A 20,352-nucleotide genomic window follows, 5' to 3' on the forward strand; every position below is an offset into this window, starting at 1 on the left:
TGAAGAATATTAATATTGCACATATATTTCACTTTTTCTTTGTCTGTTCCCCTGGTGATAGGATGATTTCCTGTCTGCACTATCATAAATAGTGCAATTAACAAGAAAATACAGGTATTCCTTCAATAAACTTATTTTTTTCCCTTCGGAGAAATGCCCAATAGTGAGGTTGCTATATCACAGGATACTTGTATTTTCAATTTTTAAGAAATTTCCATATTTTTATAACAGTTTTAATTATTCACATGCCCATCAGCAGTATATGTGTTCTACACATTTTCACCAGAGTATGTTATTTTCTTGTCTTTATAGTATCAACTATTCTCACTAGAGTAAGATGATATCTCATTGGGATTTGGGTTTTTATTTATGTAATAATTAGTAATGTTTAGCATTGTTTTACATCCCCAGTGACCATTTGTATGTCTTCTTTATAAAAATGTCTATTCACTTTCTTTTTAATGGAATTATTTGTTTGAAGCCTTTTAGTTATTTGGTTTTTATGTATATTATAGATACTATAGGCATATTCTATATCATGGTTCTTTCTGGAAAACATAAAGTCTCTATATGAATTGATTTCAAAAGAAATATATTAACTATATCAAATATTATGATGTTGTTATTACAAAACCCTAGTTTCAATTCAAACAGGACACAAAGGTGAAATTCCACATTATTATAAATTCCTTCTTACATTTCTTGAAGATAATAGCTGGCTGGAAATGTTTTATTTCTACAGTTCATTTCCAAGAAAAAGATTTAAAATTTTATAATTTACAACTTACAAACAAGTGACACTCTATACTGAAAATGATATCTTGTTAAGGTTTCCCATCATTGAAAAGGGATGAGGAGTACTCCATACCAACCTTTGTGCTGCACAGTTAAAATGTACAGATTCATGTTTCTCATTTTAAAAAGGCTAAATCTTTTGAGTTTACTCTGTCAATCGAGGGTTACCTCTGACTTAAGTTGATGCGAAGATGAGAAGAAAATGGTATCTGAGAGACTGACCACTGATGTGGTGTGCTAGATCTCTATATGAAAACTTGCTAAAATTTTGGACTGTTGCTGCTTCTTTGAACAATAATTGCTGCTTTGAACTTTACAGAACTGTTAGGTTAAATGTCTGATTTGCATATGACAATTACTTTCTTTCATATAGTTGTTACTCTGTCTTAATGTGCATAATGACATAGTAATATTTTGAATAAAGTACTCCAACCTGTTACTGCTAAATAAAACTTGTCTTATTGTTAGATTCGCCATATGATTCCTTGATTCATTTATGGAAAACATATGCCAGTGGAAATATCACAGATAAGGTCACCACTTATCTAAAAGCAACCACCTTATGGATTGTCTTTCAGGTCCAACTACTTAATAATGTGGATACTGCCATCTCCTCATTTTAATGTTTTCTTTCTTGTTAACCTTGGTTTTAGTTGTAACCCAGGCTATACCATGTGACCTTCTAAATCTTTGTGTTAATGGGTTAACAAAAGATATTAAAGAAAATAAAAATAAAATATGTCTCTACTATGTGAACAATATAAATCAACAGGCTGATGTAAAAATCATTGCTGGAAGGCTTGCACTGGACAAAACCCAGTTTAACTTGCTATTGCCAGCACTGCACAGGAATGAGTTTATTGGTGAAAGTGCCTTAGAAGGAATCACCAGTGCTACCCTTGGTTTGTGTTTTTATGTAGCATAGGGAATGATCTTCCTACAAAATGATGGACATATTTATACCTTAATAGCTAGCAGATAGAAGTCTTATGCTTGATGGGGTATTTTATAACCTCTTTTTCTTGCATAACAATGTAGAAATATGCCCTTTTCCTTACCGTTAAAGAGCCAAGAATACTTTGTTAGTAGTGTGGGATGACAAAGCAAATCAAAATATTTGAAGAATATGAAATCTAAGGGTTGAGGTGTGACAATAGGAATAGAATTCAAAACTACCATTGGTCAGGCATCTGAAGACACTTTAATATGCATTGCAACGCACTACACATTTTTAAATTTTTGGCCGAGGCAGTACTTGTTATAAGAATTGCTCTGAATTATGTATTGCCCTAAATTGTCCTGAATTATATATAAGGAGATGACTGTATTGTTGCTGATACTACTTGTACATATGTCAACACCTCCAGAGAAATAAAAACTCAACTAGAAGGAGTAACTCAAACAGGCTTAGTGGTATAAGATGTGTAAGATAATTATCTTCTGGATGATAAGTTCAGATGGTTATACCAAGGGCTAAATGCTTTGTTTCATTGCAGAATCCTAGGTATTACTATTATAATCATAAGCACAGTGATTAATTGCCTGGCTACTAACATACTCATGACTTGTATCCATGCTTACATTGGACCAATGGCTAAGAAATACTAATGGTTTCCCAGTGACTGGGAGATGATTCGTTATTGAAGAGGGATAATGAATAGCATGCAGTCTCATGTCCTACACTGTGTTTCTCACAGCCTGGACCACTTGGAAAAACAACCCCCTCCCCCACAGAAAGACATGAACTCCTAGGAATTACCCTTTCCAGTGTGAAGGAATGAAGAATTGCTATTACTCTATCTTAAGCAGACATGGATCAACAATGCTTCTATAGGAAGACCTTAATCAAAAGAGGATATATAATAATTTATGAGTTACATTTAATAATTTAAAAGTTAGTAGGTTTCCAAATTAATCAGCCTTAGTGTGTTTTCATGAGTCAATGGTGGCATACTGTCTTTGACTATGCAATCATGTTATAAGGACCTCAAATTGTTGAAATATTGATTAAAGTATAAGATGAGGGCAGTGAATAGAATGCTGATTTAAATTCAGAAAAACACCGCATGTTCTCACTCATAGGTGGGAACTGAACAATGAGATCACTCGGACTCAGGAAGGGGAACATCACACACCGGGGCCTATCATGGGGAGGGGGGAGGGGGGAGGGATTGCATTGGGAGTTATACCTGATGTAAATGACGAGTTGATGGGTGCAGCACAGCAACATGGCACAAGTATACATATGTAACAAACCTGCACGTTATGCACATGTACCCTACAACTTAAAGTATAATAATAATAAATAAATTAAAAAATAAATAAATAAATTCAGAATAGTTGAACTGTAAAATTTTACTGACTGACTTGCACATAGATACTTCTTAGTCTGTGTGATGCAATCTGTAGCTAATATTTGTAACCCCTGTATTGTACCTGTCAATGAAAGGAAAATTACTCTTGTATAAAAAGACCTCTCCAGCATTTTAAACTTCACCATAAAAACCTTTTGATTTTTGGTAGCCTCCAGTACTCTTACAATTTTCTTTCCCAGGTCACTCATCATGTTTGGCTTTCAATAAGCCTTTATAAAGTTATTTCTGCTCAATAATGTTAATTTTACTTGACATGGCTGTTAGAGAAAATACATAAAATGCCAATTTTTATGAAGATGCAGATAAAATGGAATGCATATATATGCATTACATAAAGCATTATATAATAAGTATGTACAATATATATTTTGTGTGAGTGTGTGTGTGTGTGTATGAGTGTGTGTGTTTTTGAGAAGGTCAAGAAGCAAACCCACTATGAACAACTTATGGAATGTATTTAAGAAGCTGGAAATAACTAACACCTAATGTAGCAGTTGCTTGTCTGTGAAAACATTTTAATAAGAAAATCAGCATATTGCTCAGATAGCTGCACTCTTATATTCATAACATCTATATACATAGTTGCCATGATATAAAATCAACATATGTCAATCTATGAAATAGTTGATAAAATGTGTAGTGTATATTTAGAGTGGAATCTTATTCAGCCATGTGAAAGCGAGAAATTCTGTCACTTACAGCAAAATGGGTGGAAGTGAATGTCTTTATGTTAAGTGAAATAAGCCAGGCACAGAAAGACCATATGTTCTCACTCATATTTGGAAGCAAAAATACTAGAGGAAGGAATACAGGTTACCAGAGCCTGGAAATCATAGGAGAAAGGAATGATAAAAAGAAGTTGGTAAATGGATACAGAAATGCAGTTACATTCAATAAATAAGTTCTAGTGTTCCATAATATAATACAAAGTCTATAGAAAAACAACTAATAGAATAGCTTAAAATAGCTAGAAGAGAAGAATTGCAGTGTTTAGCACAAAGAACTAATGGTTTGAGGTGATGTATATCCCGTGTATCACAATTCATTTAGCACACAACATATATGTGTATAAAAATGTTACATGTATTCCCAAAAATACATACCATATAATTTTTAAAAAACACCTTTTGTTGATATGGGGTGGAGAGTTCTGTAGAGTTCTATTAGGTTTGCTTGGTCCAGGGCTGAGTTCAAGTTTTGTATATCCTTGCGAATATTCTATCTCATTGATCTGACTAATATTGACAGTAGGGTGTTAAAGTCTCCAACTATTATTGTGTGAATCTCTTAGTCTCTTTGTAGGTCTCGAAGAACTTGCTTTATGAGTTTGGATGAATGAATTTGGATTTATGAATTTGGATGCTCCTGTATTGAGTGCAGGACTCAACCAAGGCAATGTTTAGTGTGAGTGTATATATTTAGGAGAGTTAGCTCTTCTTGTTGCATTGATACATTTATATGTCTTTTTTTTAATCTTTTTTGGTTTAAAGACTTTTTTATCTGATACTAAAATTGCAATACCTGATTTTTTTCTTGCTTTCCATTTGCTTGGTAAATATTCCTCCATCCATTTATTTTGAGCGTATGTATGTCTTTGTACATGACATGGGTCTCCTGAATACAGCACACTGATGGGTCTTGACTCTTTCCAATTTGCCAGCCTGCATCTTTTAATTGAGATATTTAGCCCATTTACATTTAAGGTTAATATTGTTATGTGTGAATTTGATCCTGTAATTATGATGATAACCAAATTCAGAGAATGTATATTCTTCTCAGAACCACACCACACTTATTCTAATATTGACCACACAGTTGGAAGTAAAACACTCCTCAGCAAATGCAAACAAATGGAAGTATAATAGTCTCTCAGACCACAGTGAAATCAAATAAGAATTCAGGATTAAGAAAGTCACTCAAAACTGCACAAGTACATGGAAACTAAATGACCGGCTACTGAATGACTACTGGGTAAAAATCCAAATTATAGCAGAAATAAATAAGTTCTTTGAAACCAACAAGAATAAACACACAATATACCAGATCTCTGGGACATAGGTAAGGCATGTTTAGAGGGAAATTTATAGTACTAAATGCCCACTGGAGAAAGCAGGAAAGTTCTAAAATCGAGACCATAACATCACAATTAAAAAGAACTAGAGAAGCAAGAGCAAACAAATCCTAAAGCTAACAAAAGACAAGAAATAAATATGATCAGAGCAGAACTGAGGGAGATAGAGACATAAAAAAACTCTTCAAAAATCAATGAATTAAGGAGCTAGTTTTTTAAAAGATTAACAAAATAGATTGACTGCTAGCCAGACTAATAAAGAAAAAAGAGAACAATCAAATAAACATAATAAAAAATGATAAAGGGGAAATCACCACTGATCTCACAGAAATACAGACTACCATCAGAGAATACTATAAACATCTCTACACAAATGAACTTTCTAGTTGAGGAAACAGATAAATTTCTGGACACATACACACTGTCCAGAGCTGCGCGCCTCGGCCATAGCAAATAATAATTAATGATTAAACGCCCGAGCTCTATTCCTTTCCACCTTCTACCTCCTCCCTAGATTTGTTGTCTCTCTTTTGTATCAATACCTCATAATAGATGGCGCTCTTCCTGCTTCTTCTTCACTTGTTTTTCCCCTGCCGCTGTGAAAATTGTTACTTTGTAGCACAGGCACCATCCCGTGCCCGGGAAAATTACCAACTGACAGCGCAGGTGCAACATGACGTTCGACCAGAGAAACCAATACCTACTTGGTCACGCCCTCTGCGATGAGATCATCTCTGCCTCTGGCCCAACCCCTTCCCCTCCAAGTGTATATAAGGCACTGCATTACCGCCATTAAACGAGACTTGATCAGAGCACTGTCTTGTCTCCATTTCTCGTGTCTCTTGTCCCCCAAATTCCCACTCCCTCCTCCAGGGCCTGCTTCGACGATCCCACGGGCCGGGATACGTGGCGCCCGAACAGGGACCTGGAAACGAGGGACTCCGTGAGGAAGAGGACGCCAAAGGACGGTCGACCGCTAACAAAGACAAAAGGAGTCAAACTCTTCCGATCACCGTGGGAACCTGCCGCGTCTGGATCGAAGGTAAGTGACGCGTCCGAAATGGGACAAGAATTAAGCCAACATCAAATATATGTAGGACAATTAAAAGAGGCTTTAAAGATACGAGGAGTAAAGGTTAAAGGTAATGATTTGTTTAAATTTTTTGATTTTGTAAAAGACACTTGCCCTTGGTTCCCACAGGAAGGAACTATTGATATTAAAAGATGGCGTAGAGTAGGGGATTGTTTTCAGGACTATTATAATACTTTTGGGCCAGGAAAAATTCCTGTGACCGCCTTCTCTTATTGGAACCTCATTAGAGATTTAATAGATAAGAAGGAGGCCGATCCGCAAGTCATGGCTGCGGTCGCTCAGACAGAGCATATTTTAAAGGTTAGCTCCCGCTCTAACCTCGCAAAGCCTCCGCAAGATACGGAGGAAGATCTCATTTCCCTCGAAAGTGATCATGAGGAAATTAAGTCTCCTTCTGTAACAGATAAAGAAATGCCACATGTAAACAAACCAAAAAAATACCCAACTTTACAGATGCTTCAAAAGGAGGAGGAAATTAATAAGCCTAATCAATTGGACATAAATTGGGATGATTTAGAGGAAGAGGCAGCTAAATATCACAACCCTGATTTGCCTCCCTTTACTTCATACCCACCCCCATATAATAAGACACATAATGAGGCTTCTGCGCCTATTGTTATGGCAGCAATAGATCCCAAAGAAGAATTAAAGCAAAAGATTGCTCAACTAGAAGAGCAAATTAAACTTGAAGAGTTACATCAATCATTGATAATTAGGCTCCAAAAGCTAAAAACAGGAAATGAAAAAATACCCAACTCAGACGCTATGGAGGGTTCCTTGCGCCCACCTCAGTGGCCTGGACAACATGTTCCAAGAGGGGGGTTAGTTGCTAGCTGACATAGAGAAGACTCCTCCCCCAAAGACGTTTTTCCGGTCACTGAAACCATAGATGAACAGGGACAGGCTTGGAGGCATCATACTGGATTTGATTTTACTATTATAAAAGAGTTAAAGACTGCTGCCTCTCAGTATGGGCCTACTGCTCCATATACTCTTGCTATAGTGGAATCTGTGGCTGATAATTGGCTTACTCCTACAGACTGGAATACCTTAGTTAGGGCAGTCCTTTCTGGGGGAGACCACTTAATTTGGAAGTCAGAGTTCTTTGAAAATTGTAGAGATACAGATAAAAGAAATCAACAGGCAGGAAACGGTTGGGATTTTGATATGTTAACTGGTTCAGGTAATTATGCAGACACTCGGGCCCAAATGCAATATGATCCTGGATTGTTCTCACAAATCCAGGCTGCTGCTACAAAAGCCTGGAGAAAACTTCCCGTTAAAGGAGATCCAGGGGCTTCACTCACAGCGGTTAAACAAGGACCCGATGAGCCATTTTCAGACTTTGTGCATAGGCTTATGACCACGGCAGGTAGAATCTTTGGAAATGCAGAAACGGGTGTAGATTATGTTAAACAGTTAGCTTATGAAAATGCTAACCCCGCCTGCCAAGCGGCAATCAGACCTTATCGAAAGAAAACAGATTTAACAGGATACTTTCGCCTTTGTTCAGATATTGGGCCCTCATATCAAAAAGGCCTAGCAATGGCCGCAGATTTTAGCGGCCAAACAGTGAGAGACTTCCTCATTAACAAAGGTAGAGATAAAGGGGGATGTTTTAGGTGCGGTAAAAGGGGACACTTTGCAAAAGATTGCTGTGAAAACCAAAATAAGAGTCGAGAAGCAAAAATCCCAGGCCTTTGCCCAAGGTGTAAAAGAGGAAGGCACTGGGCAAATGAATGTAAATCTAAAACTGACAGTCAAGGAAATCCTTTACCCCCCAGGCAGGGAAACGGGATGAGGGGCCAGCCCCAGGCCCCGAAACAAGCATATGGGGCAGTCAGCTTTGTTCCAGCCAGCAACAGCAATCCATTTCAAAACTTAGTAGAGCAACCCCAGGAAGTGCGGGATTGGACCTCAGTTCCACCTCCCACACAGTACTAACACCTGAAATGGGACCGCAAACCTTAAATACCGGAATATATGGACCCTTACCACCTAACACTTTTGGGCTACTTTTAGGAAGAAGTAGTGTCACTATGAGAGGCTTACAAGTCCTGCTTGGAGTTATCGATAATGATTATGAAGGAGAAATTAAAATTATGGCCAGAGCTATTGATAGTATTATTACTGTCCCTCAAGGAGTTAGAATAGCTCAGTTAATCCTGCTACCTTTGGTTAAAACAGATAATAATATCCAATACTCTAATAGAAATATAAAAGGTTTCAGATCATCAGATATATATTGGGTGCAATCAATTACAAATCAAAAACCCTCTCTAACCTTATGGTTAGACGGGAAGGCATTCACTGGACTAATAGACACAGGGGCTGATGTAACAGGAAGATTGGCCCTCTCATTGGCCTACCACAGAAACTTTAACTCACTTGAGAGGAATTGGACAAAGCAGTAATCCTAAACAAAGTTCTAAATATCTAACATGGACAGATAAAGAAAACAATTCAGACCTCATTAAGCCATTTGTCATCCCTTACCTACCTGTTAACCTTTGGGGGCGAGATCTGCTCTCTCAAATGAAAATTATAATGTGTAGTCCAAATGATATAGTTACTGCACAAATGTTAACTCAAGGATACACCCCTGGTAAAGGTCTTGGAAAAGGAGAGAACGGTATCCCACAGCCTATACTGGTTTCAGGACAACTTGATAAAAAGGGGTTTGGAAATTTTTAGCTCAGGCCACTGACATACCTGCACCCCAAAGGTGCGCTGACCCCATTACTTGGAAGTCAGATGAGCCCGTTTGGGTTGATCAGTGGCCTTTAATCAATGATAAACTAAGTGCTGCCCAACAGTTAGTGCAGGAACAACTAGCAGCAGGACATATTGAGGAAAGTAATTCCCCTTGGAATACACCTATTTTTGTTATTAAAAAGAAGTCTGGTAAATGGAGACTCTTACAAGATTTAAGAGCAGTAAATATCACTATGATCCTTATGGGTGCCTTACAACCAGGATTGCCTTCACCGGTTGCGATTCCTCAAAAATATTTTAAAATCATTATTGACCTTAAAGATTGCTTTTTTACAATTCCCCTTCACCCTGCTGACCAGAAAAGATTTGCCTTTAGTCTTCCATCTACAAATTTTAAACAACCAATGAAGCGCTATCAATGGAAAGTCTTACCTCAGGGTATGGCCAATAATCCTACCTTGTGTCAAAAATATGTAGCTGCCGCTATAGAGCCAGTCAGAAAAACATGGGCACAAATGTATATTATACATTATATGGATGATATTTTAATAGCAGGAGAAATTGGCGAACAAGTCTTACAGTGCTTCGCCCAACTCAAACAAGAGTTAACAGCAGCCGGACTACAAATAGCCCCAGAAAAAGTACAATTACAAGATCCATACACCTATCTTGGTTTCCAAATTAATGGACCCAAAATCATTAATCAGAAGGCCGTTATACGTCGTGATCATTTAAAAACTTTAAATGATTTCCAAAAATTACTGGGAGACATAAATTGGCTTCGACCGTACTTAAAGCTCACCACAGGAGAGCTTTATAGCTTTTCGATATATTAAAAGGAGACTCTAAATCCCCCAGGTCCATTACTAAAGAAGCATTAATAGCACTCCAACAGGTAGAACATGCCATTGCAACACAATTTGTTACCAGCATTGATTATTCTCAGCCATTAATATTCATTATTTTTAACACAACAATAACCCCTACTGGCTTATTCTGGCAAAATAATCCCATTATGTGGGTACACCTGCCCTCCTCCCCCAAAAAGGTTTTGTTGCCTTATTATGATGCAATAGCTGATCTAATTATCTTGGGAAGAGAAAACAGTAGAAAATACTTTGGAATAGAACCCTCTACCATTATACAGCCCTACACTCAATCACGCATCCATTGGCTGTTACACAATACGGAAGCCTGGCCAATTGCTTGCGCTTCTTACACTGGCGCGATTGACAACCATTACCCACCTAACAAACTCATTCAATTTTGCAAACTTCATGTGTTTGTATTTCCCCATATTACCAGTAAAGAACCTCTCAATGACGCATTACTAATTTTCACTGATGGGTCTTCCACAGGACTTGCCGCTTACACCTACAATAATGTAGTCGTTAAATTCCAGACTACTTATACATCAGCTCAGCTGGTCGAATTGCAAGCTATAATTGCAGCACTATCAGCTTTTCCTTGTCAGCCACTTAACATTTATACAGACAGCGCCTACCTGGCTCATTCGATACCCCTCTTAGAGACCGTGTCTCAAATTAAACATATTTCAGACACAGCTAACCTATTTTTACAATGCCAACAACTTATTCAAAAAAGGACTACTCCCTTTTTTCTTGGGCATATTAGGGCACATTCAGGATTACCGGGACCTTTAACACAAGGTAACGCAACAGCCGACACGGCAACAAAAACCATAGCCACAGTCACTACAGACAATTTGCAACAAGCACAAAAAGCACATGCCTTACATCATTTAAACGCCCAAACCTTAAGGCTTATGTTTAAACTTACCAGAGAACAAGCTCGACAAATAGTTAAACAATGCGCCAACTGCATAACGCATTTACCTGTTCCCCATCTAGGAGTTAACCCCCGAGGACTCATTCCCAACGAAATTTGGCAAATGGACGTTACTCACCACTTAGAATTCGGTCAACTAAAATATATCCATGTATGCATAGACACCTATAGTGGATTCATCAGTGCAACTCTCCAAACAGGAGAGGCCACCAAACATGTCATAGCTCATTTATTACACTGCTTTTCTATTTTAGGAATACCCAAACAAATCAAAACAGATAATGGCCCCGGTTATATAGCCAAAACCTTCTTACAATTTTGTAATACCCTACAGATTAAACATACCACAGGCATTCCCTATAATCCCCAAGGACAAGGTATAGTAGAAAGAGCCCATCTGTCATTAAAAACTGTTATCACAAAATTAAAAGGGGGGAGCTGGTACCCCGTGAAGGGTACCCCCAGAAACACACTCAATCATGCCCTGTTTATCCTTAATTTTTAAAATTTGGACAGTCATGGAAAATCGGCTGCCGACCGTTTCTGGCATCCTGAATCTCAAAAACAGTTTGCAATGGTAAAATGGAAAGATCCACTTGATAATTCATGGCATGGCCCCGATCCAGTTTTAATTTGGGGAAGAGGCTCAGTATGCATCTTCTCACAAAAAAATGATGCAGCCAGATGGCTGCCTGAAAGATTGGTAAGACAAATAAATCATAACCATTGTCAGTCCAGGGAAGATAAATCTCCCTGAGAAGTTCTTTCCTTCTTGTTTTTCAGAAAATGAAGCCTAACATGAGATTCCTTTGGGGAATAATCGCTCTATATAGCATAGTGGCAGTCTATGCAGGTTTTGGTGACCCTCGTAAAGCAAGAGAATTATTACGAAAACAATACGGCCAGCCTTGTGATTGCAGAGGGGGACAAGTATCTGAACCTCCATCAGATAGAATCACCCAGGTGACTTGCGTGGGCAAGACAGCTTACCTAATGCCAAACCAGTTATGGAAATGTAAGTCTACCCCAAGAGATACCTCACCTAGAGGGCCGCTCCTAGAATGCCCTTGTAGCTCTTTCCAATCTTCTGTACATAGTTCCTGTTATACCTCCTATCAACAATGCAAATCAGGCAATAGAACATACTATATGGCCACGTTACTAAAAACACAAACTGGAGGTACCAATAGCGTACAAGTATTAGGATCCAATAATAAACTTGTACAATCGCCTTGTAACGGCCAAAAAGGAAAGCCTGTTTGTTGGAGCACTACCGCCCCCATTCACATTTCTGATGGAGGAGGCCCATTAGATACTGCAAGAATTAAAACCGTCCAGAAAAAATTAGAAGACATTCATAAAGCTCTATATCCGGAACTTCAATATCACCCCTTAGCCTTGCCTGAGATTAGAGATAATTTTAGGCTCGATGCTCAAACTTTTGATATCCTCAATGCTACTTACAATTTACTTCAAATGTCCAATACAAGTCTGGCCCATGATTGTTGGCTTTGCCTTAAGATGGGCCCCCCTATTCCTCTAGCTATACCTAACCTTTTATTGTCCTATGCCAATTACTCAAATGAATCCTTAGTAAATAATTCCTGTCCTATTATTCCCCCCCTCTTAGTTCAACCAATGACGTTTTCTAATTCCACTTGCCTCTTTTCACCATCATATAATAACACTAAAGAGATCGATTTAGGCTATGTTGTGTTTGACAACTGTACCTCCGTAGTCGATGCCACCAACCCTTTGTGTGCCAAAAATGGCTCGGTTTTCGTTTGTGGAAACTACATGGCATATACTTATCTACCTACACATTGGACAGGGCTCTGTGTTCTGGCCACTCTTCTCCCTGACATTGATATCATCCCTGGAGATGAACCTATCCCCATCCCCGCTATTGAACATTTTATTTATAGACCAAAACGAGCCATACAATTTATTCCCTTGTTGGCAGGACTAGGAATCACCACTGCTTTTACTACAGGAGCCACAGGCCTAGGAGTCTCACTAACCCAATATACCAAATTATCCAATCAATTAATTTCAGATGTACAGACCTTATCTAGTACTATACAAGATTTACAAGATCAAGTAGATTCATTAGCAGAAGTAGTTCTCCAGAATAGAAGAGGTCTAGATTTGTTAACGGCAGAACAGGGAGGGATCTGTTTGGCTTTACAGGAAAAGTGCTGTTTTTATGCCAACAAATCCGGAATCGTCAGAGATAAGATAAAAACGTTACAAGAAGAACTAGAAAAGCGCAGAAAAGGCCTGGCCGCCAATCCCTTGTGGACTGGACTCGATGGACTTCTCCCCTATCTCCTGCTATTTCTTGGTCCTTTACTCACTCTTTTACTCTTCCTCACTCTCGGGCCTATAATCCTTAATAAGCTTATGGCATTTGTCAGACAACAAATCGAGGCCTTCCAGGCCAAACCTATACAGGTCCATTATCATCGCCTTGAGATGACTGAAAATGGTGAGTCTTATTTACCTTAATAAGACCACCTCCCCTGTGTGCTGAACTGGACAGTCAATGACGGGTAAGAGGACACTATCCCCATCAGAGCCTAAGACAGGAGGGCCGCCCTTGCTGCTGCCTTATCCCATGATGGGCCTAGAAGATGGGGATGAGTTGACCCAACCTAAGACAGGCGCAGTTCCCGAGGGGTCATTTCTTATCATAAAATAATAAAAAGGGGGACCTGTCCAGAGCTGCGCGCCCCGGCCATAGCAAATAATAATTAATGATTAAACACCCGAGCTCTATTCCTTTCCACCTTCTACCTCCTCCCTAGATTTGTTGTCTCTCTTTTGTACCAATACCTCATAATAGATGGCGCTCTTCCTGCTTCTTCTTCACTTGTTTTTCCCCCGCCGCCGCGAAAATTGTTACTTTGTAGCACAGGCACCATCCCGTGCCCGGGAAAATTACCAACTGACAGCGCAGGTGCAACATGACGTTCGACCAGAGAAACCAATACCTACTTGGTCACACCCTCTGCGATGAGATCATCTCCGCCTCTGGCCCAACCCCTTCCCCTCCAAGTGTATATAAGGCACTGCATTACCGCCATTAAACGAGACTTGATCAGAGCACTGTCTTGTCTCCATTTCTCGTGTCTCTTGTCCCCCAAATTCCCACTCCCTCCTCCAGGGCCTGCTTCGACGATCCCGCGGGCCGGGATACACACTAACAAGATCAAACCAGCAAGAAGTCAAATTCCTGTAGAGACCAATAACAAGTTCTGAAATTGAGGTAGTAATTAATAACTTACCAACCAGAAAAAAGCCTAGAACCAGATGGATTCACAGCCAAATTCTAGCAGCCACAAAGAGGAGCTGGTACCATTCCTTCTGAAACTGTTACAAACAATAGAAAAAAAGTGACTTCTCCATAACTCATTTTATTAGGCCACTATAATAGACCAAAATGTGTCAGAGACACAATAAGAACAACAACAACAACAACAATAATTCAGGCCAATATCCCTGATGAACGTCATTGTGAAAATCCTCAATAAAATACTGGAAAACTGAATCCAGCAGCACATCAAAAAGCTTATCCCCCACAATCAAGTCAGCTTCACCCATGGGATGAGTGACTGGTTCGACATATGTAAGTCATTAACATAATCCATCACACAGACAGAACCAGTGACAAAAAGCACATGATTATCTCAATAGATGCAGCAAAGGCCTTTGATAAAATTCAACACCCTTCATGCTAAAAACTCTCAGAAAACTGGGTCTTGATGGAACGTATCCCAAAATCATAAGAGCTATTTATGACAAACCCAATATCACACTGAATAGGCAAAAACTGGAAGCATTCCCTTTGACAACTGGCACAAGATAAGATTGCCCTCTCTCAGCACTCCTATTCAACGTAATATTTGAAGTTCTGGCCAGTGCAATCAGGCAAGGGAAAGAAATAAAGGGTATTCAAACAGGAAAAGAGGAAGTCAAATTGTCTCTGTTTGCAGATGACATGATTGTATATTTAGAAAACCACATCATCTCAGCCTCATAGCTCCTTATGTTAAGAAGCAACTTCAGCAAAGTCTCAGAGTACAAAATCAATGTGCAAAAATCACAAGCATTTCTATACACCAATAACAGACAGTGAGCCAAACAGTGAGCTAACCCCCACTCACAATTGCTACCAAGAGAATAAAATACCTAGGAATACACCTTACAAGGGATGTGAAAGACCTCAAGAAGAACTACAAATCACTTTTCAAGGAAATAAGAGAGAACACAACGAATGAAAAAACATTCCATGTTCATGGATAAGAAGAATCAATGTGGTGAAAATAGCCATACTGTCATGCTATCCCCAACAAGATATTTTTGAATTTCTTCAAAGAATTAGGAGAAACTACCCAAAATTTCATAAACGATCAAAAAAGATCCTGCATAGCCAAGACAGTCCTAAGCAAAAAGAACAAAGCTGGAGACATCACAGTACCTGAATTCAAACTATACTGAAGGGCTACAGTAACTGCACAGCATCATACTGGTACCAAAAGAGATATATAGAACAATGGAACAGAACAGAGGTTTCAAAAATAACAGCAGACATCTATAACCATCTGATCTTTGACAAACCTGAGAAAAATAAGCAATGTGGAAAGGATTCCCTATTTAATAAATGGTGTTGGGAAAATTGGACAGCTATAAGCAGAAAACGGAAACCAAACACCTTCCTTACAATTTATACAAAAATTAACCCAAGACAGGTTAAAGACTTAAATATAAAACCTAAAACCATAAAAATCCTAGAATAAAACCTTGGTAATACCATTCAGGATATAGGAATGGGCAAAGACTTTATAACCAAAACATCAAGAGCAATGGCAACAAAAGCAAAAATTGACAAATGGGATCTGATTAAACCAAAGATCTTGTGTGCAGCTAAAGAAACTATCAAGAGAGAACAGGCAATCTACAGAATGGGAGAATATTTTTGCAATCTCTCCATCTGACAAAGGGCTAATATCCAGAACCTACAAGAAACTTAAACAAATTTACAAGAGAAAAACAAACAACCTTATCAAAAAGAGGACAAAGGATATGAACAGACACTTCTCAAAAGAAGACATTTATGCAGCAAATAAATGTATGGAAAAGACTCATCATCATTGGTCATTAGAGAAGTGCAATTCAAAACCACAGTGAGATACCATCTCCTGCCAGTTAGAATGGCAACCATTAAAAAGTCAGGAAACAACAGATGCTGGAGAAGATGTGGAGAAATAGGAACACTTTTATACTGTTGGTGGGAGTGTGAATTAGTTAAATCAGTGTGGAAGATAGTGTGGTGATTCCACAAAGATCTAGATCTAGAAATACCCTTTGACCCAGCAATCCCATTACTGGGTATATACCCAAAGGATTATAAATCATTTTATTATAAAGACACATGCACACATATGCTTATTGCAGCACTATTCACAGTAAAAAAGACTTACCACCATCCCAAATGCCCATGAATGATAGACTGGATAGAGAAAATTTGGTACATACACACCATGGAATATTATGCAATCATAATAAAGGATGAGCTCCCTTGTAGGGACATGGATGAAGCTGGAAAGCATCACTCTTAGCAAACTAACTCAGGAACAGAAAACCAAATGCCACATTAAACCTTTTTTCTTCCCAGTCTTTATCAACAGTTTGATACATTTTTTTGGAAAAAAAAAAAATGTATACATGTATTGTATACAAGTATACAATACACAAATAATTTTATGTGTTGTGAAAATTCCTACACATATCTATGATCACTGGCACATGACCTTTGCCTATATACATGTGGGAGTTGAAAAACAAGAACACATGGACACAGGAAGGGGAACATCACACACCGGGGCCTGTCAGGGGTGGAGGGCTAGGGGAGGGATAGCATTAGGAGAAATACCTAATGTAGATGTAGACGACAAGTTGATGGGGCATGTGTATACCTATGTAACAAACCTGCATGTTCTGCACATGTATCCCAGAACTTAAAGTATAGTAATAATAATAATAACAACAACAATATTAATAATACCTAATGAGAAGACAACACCAAGGGCATGGAAAAGTGATCATTCGATAGAGACATTAGTGTGAATATCAGAAATGGGTCTTCATGAAAGTCTTCTTTCATATCATCTTCATATATCATATGCCAAGGAAGAGGAGGAAGAGGAGAGGTTAGACTTGCTGTGTCAGGGGTGACAGAAAAGGAAGAAAAGTCACTTATAAAATCCCAGTGACATTTGAAGCCCATAGTTTTCAATGGTTGTATTCATCTCTTCTCACGCTGTTGCAAAGAAATATTTGAGAAAGCATAATTTATAAAGAAAAGAGGTTTAATCAACTAATAGGAAGCATGGTGTCATCTGCTTCTAGGCAGGCCACAGGGAGCCTTGACTCATGGTAGAAGGCATACCAGGAGCAGGCATCTTACATGGAAGGAACAGAATCAATGGGGTAGGGGAAGATGCCACACATCTCTGAAAAACAAATCTCATGAGAATTCATGATCGCCATGTTAGCACCAAGGCAGATGGTGTTAAACCATAATAAATCATTTTTATTATCCGATCACCTCCCACTAAGCCCAGCCTCCAACAGTGGGGATTACACTGTGAGGTTTGGGCGGGGACACAGATATAAACCATATCAATGGTCAACTGCCTTTGTACGTGAGAACAATATACATGTTGAGGTACCCAGGGCAGAATGCTGTGGTGTCCTGTCTCCACTAAATCCTAGTGCACTAGTGTTGAAAGGTGGGTCACAATAGGTCATTAAAGATCTCCCCTCGTGAATGAATTAATGTTGCCATTAATAAGTCTTGCAGAAATTGATTCACTTTTGCTCTTTTTACATGCAGGAACACAAAGTCTCTGCCCATCAGAGAGGCAGCTTTCTAGAAACCAGAACCTCTCCAGATGCTACTGATTTAGTCTGAAATTTCCCAGCCTTTGGAACTGTGATAAAATGCATTTTAATCATAAATTCCCCAATCTTCAGTATTCTTTTATAGCAGCAGAAAAAAAAGATTTTATATACACATTACACATATGTATACTATATATAAAATATTATTTAAATACAGATAAGTTTAAATAAAATGCTCATATACTTTATTTAAGACACATTTATCATATACGTATTCTGTCCTCTGGATAACCTTAATAACCATCAATGTATCTTATGAATGTGCACTAAAACATTTCAAAGTATTTCTATAGCCACATGTATATAGGCAAAGGTCATGTGCCAGTGATTATAGATATATGTAGGCATTTGCACAAATATGTATATATACATATATACAATACACAAATTGCATTAGTCCATTTTCACACTGTTGATAAAGACTGGGAAGTAAAAAAGGTTTAATTCGACTTACAGTCCCACATGGCCAGGGGCCCTCAGAATAATGGTATGAGACAAAAGTCAATTCTTACATGGTGGTGAAAAGAGAAAATGAAAAAGAAGCAAAAGTGGAAACCCCTGATAAACCCATCAGATCTCATGAGCCTTAATCACTATCACGAGAATAGCCTGAATAAGACCAGCAAACCTCCGTGATTTCATCCCTGTGATTCCCTCCTACAACACATGGAAATTAATTAATTAATTTATGTTTTGCTCCACTTTTGGTTTAATCATAACCAGAAATTTTTGGTTGTTGTTGTTTTGGTTTTTTGTTCTAATTATTCTTGAAGTTTTAAGGTACATGTGCACAATGTGCAGGTTTTTTACCTATGTATACATGGGTTGTGTTGGTATGCTGCACCCATTAAGTTGTCATTTACATTAGGTATTTTTCCTAATACTATCCCTCCTCCATCTCTCCACCCCATGACAGGCCCCAGTGTGTGATATTCCCCACACTGTGTCCAAGTATTCTCATTGTTCAATTCCTATATATGAGTGAGAACATGCAAGGTTTGGTTTTCTGTCCTTGTGATAGTTTGTTCAGAATGATGGTTTCCAGCTTCATCCATGTCCCTACAAAGGACACAAACTCATTCTTTTTTTATGGCTACATAGTATTCCGTGGTGTATATGTGCCATATTTTCTTAATCAAATCTATCATTGATGGACATTTGGGTTGATTCCAAGTCTTTGCTATTGTGAATAGTGCTGCAATAAACATACGTGTGCAAGTGTCTTTATAGCAGCATGATTTATAATCCTTTGGGTATATACCCAGTAATGGGATGGCTGGATCATATGGTACTTCTAGTTCTAGATCCTTGAGGAATCACCATACTGTTTTCCATAATGGTTGAACTAGTTTACACTCCCACCAACAGTGTAAAAGTGTTCCTATTTCTCCACATCCTCTCCAGCACCTGTTGTTTCCTGACTTTGTAATGAATGCCATTCTAACTGGTGTGAGATGGTATCTCATTGTGGTTTTGATTTGCATTTCTCTGATGGCCAGTGATGATGAGCATTTTTTCATGTGTCTGTTGGCTGTATGAATGTCTTCTTTTGAAAACTGTCTGTTCATATCCTTCACCAACTTTTTGATGGGGTTGTTTGACTTTTTCTTGTAAATTTGCTTAAGCTCTTTGTAGATTCTGGATATTAGCCCTTTGTCAGATGGGTAGATTGCAAAATTTTTCTCCCATTCTGTAGGTTGCCTGTTCACTCTGATGGTAGTTTCTTTTGCAGTGTAGAAGCTCTTTGTTTAATTATATCCTGTTTGTCTATTTTGGCTTTTGTTTCCATCACTTTTAGTGTTTTAGTCACGAAGTCCTTGCCCATGCCTATGTCCTGAGTGGTATTGCCTAGGTTTTCTTCTAGGGTTTTTATGGTTTTAGGTCTAACATTTAGGAGACTTTAACACCCCACTGTCAACATTAGACAGATCAATGAGACAGAAAGTTAACAAGGATATCCAGAACTTGAACTTAGCTCTGCAGCAAGCAGACCTAATAGAGTTCTACAGAACTCTCCACTCTAAACCAATAGAAGATACATTCTTCTCAACACCACATTGCACTTATTCCAAAATTGACCACATATTTGGAAATAAAGCACTCCTCAGCAAATGTAAAAGAGCAGAAATCACAACAAACTATCTCTCAGACCACAGTGCAATCAAATTAGAACTCAGGATTAAGAAACCCACTCAAAACCGCACAAGTACATGGAAAGTGAACAACCTGCTCCTGAATGACTACTTGGTAAATAATGGAAGGCAGAAATAAAGATGTTCTTTGAAACTAATGAGAACAAAGACACAACATACCAGAATCTCTGGGACACGTTTAAAGCAGTGTGTAGAGGGAAATTTATAGCACTAAATGCACATAAGAGAAAGCAGGAAAGATCTAAAATTGACACCCTAACATCACAATTAAAAGAAGTAGAGATGCAAGAACAAACACATTCAAAAGATAGCAGAAGACAAGAAATAACTAAAAACACATGGAAATTATAAGAGTACTATTCAAATTGAGATTTG

At 38.3% G+C, this 20,352-nt stretch overlaps 1 protein-coding gene across 1 annotated transcript in view; it reads left to right on the forward strand.

Annotated features, from left to right (window-relative positions):
• Positions 1 to 6,506, forward strand: part of LOC126947204 (uncharacterized) — a 279,674-nt gene extending 273,168 nt beyond the window's left edge. Inside the window, exon 5 of the mRNA XM_050777923.1 lies at positions 5,861 to 6,506. Within this exon, the coding sequence (XP_050633880.1) occupies positions 5,861 to 5,967 (107 nt within the window). The 3' untranslated portion in view covers positions 5,968 to 6,506. The remainder of the gene's footprint in view (positions 1 to 5,860) is intronic.
• Positions 6,507 to 20,352: the final 13,846 nt, after the last annotated feature.

The sequence above is a fragment of the Macaca thibetana genome, chromosome Y (assembly GCF_024542745.1).
Source record: "Macaca thibetana thibetana isolate TM-01 chromosome Y, ASM2454274v1, whole genome shotgun sequence".
Lineage (NCBI taxonomy): Eukaryota > Metazoa > Chordata > Mammalia > Primates > Cercopithecidae > Macaca > Macaca thibetana.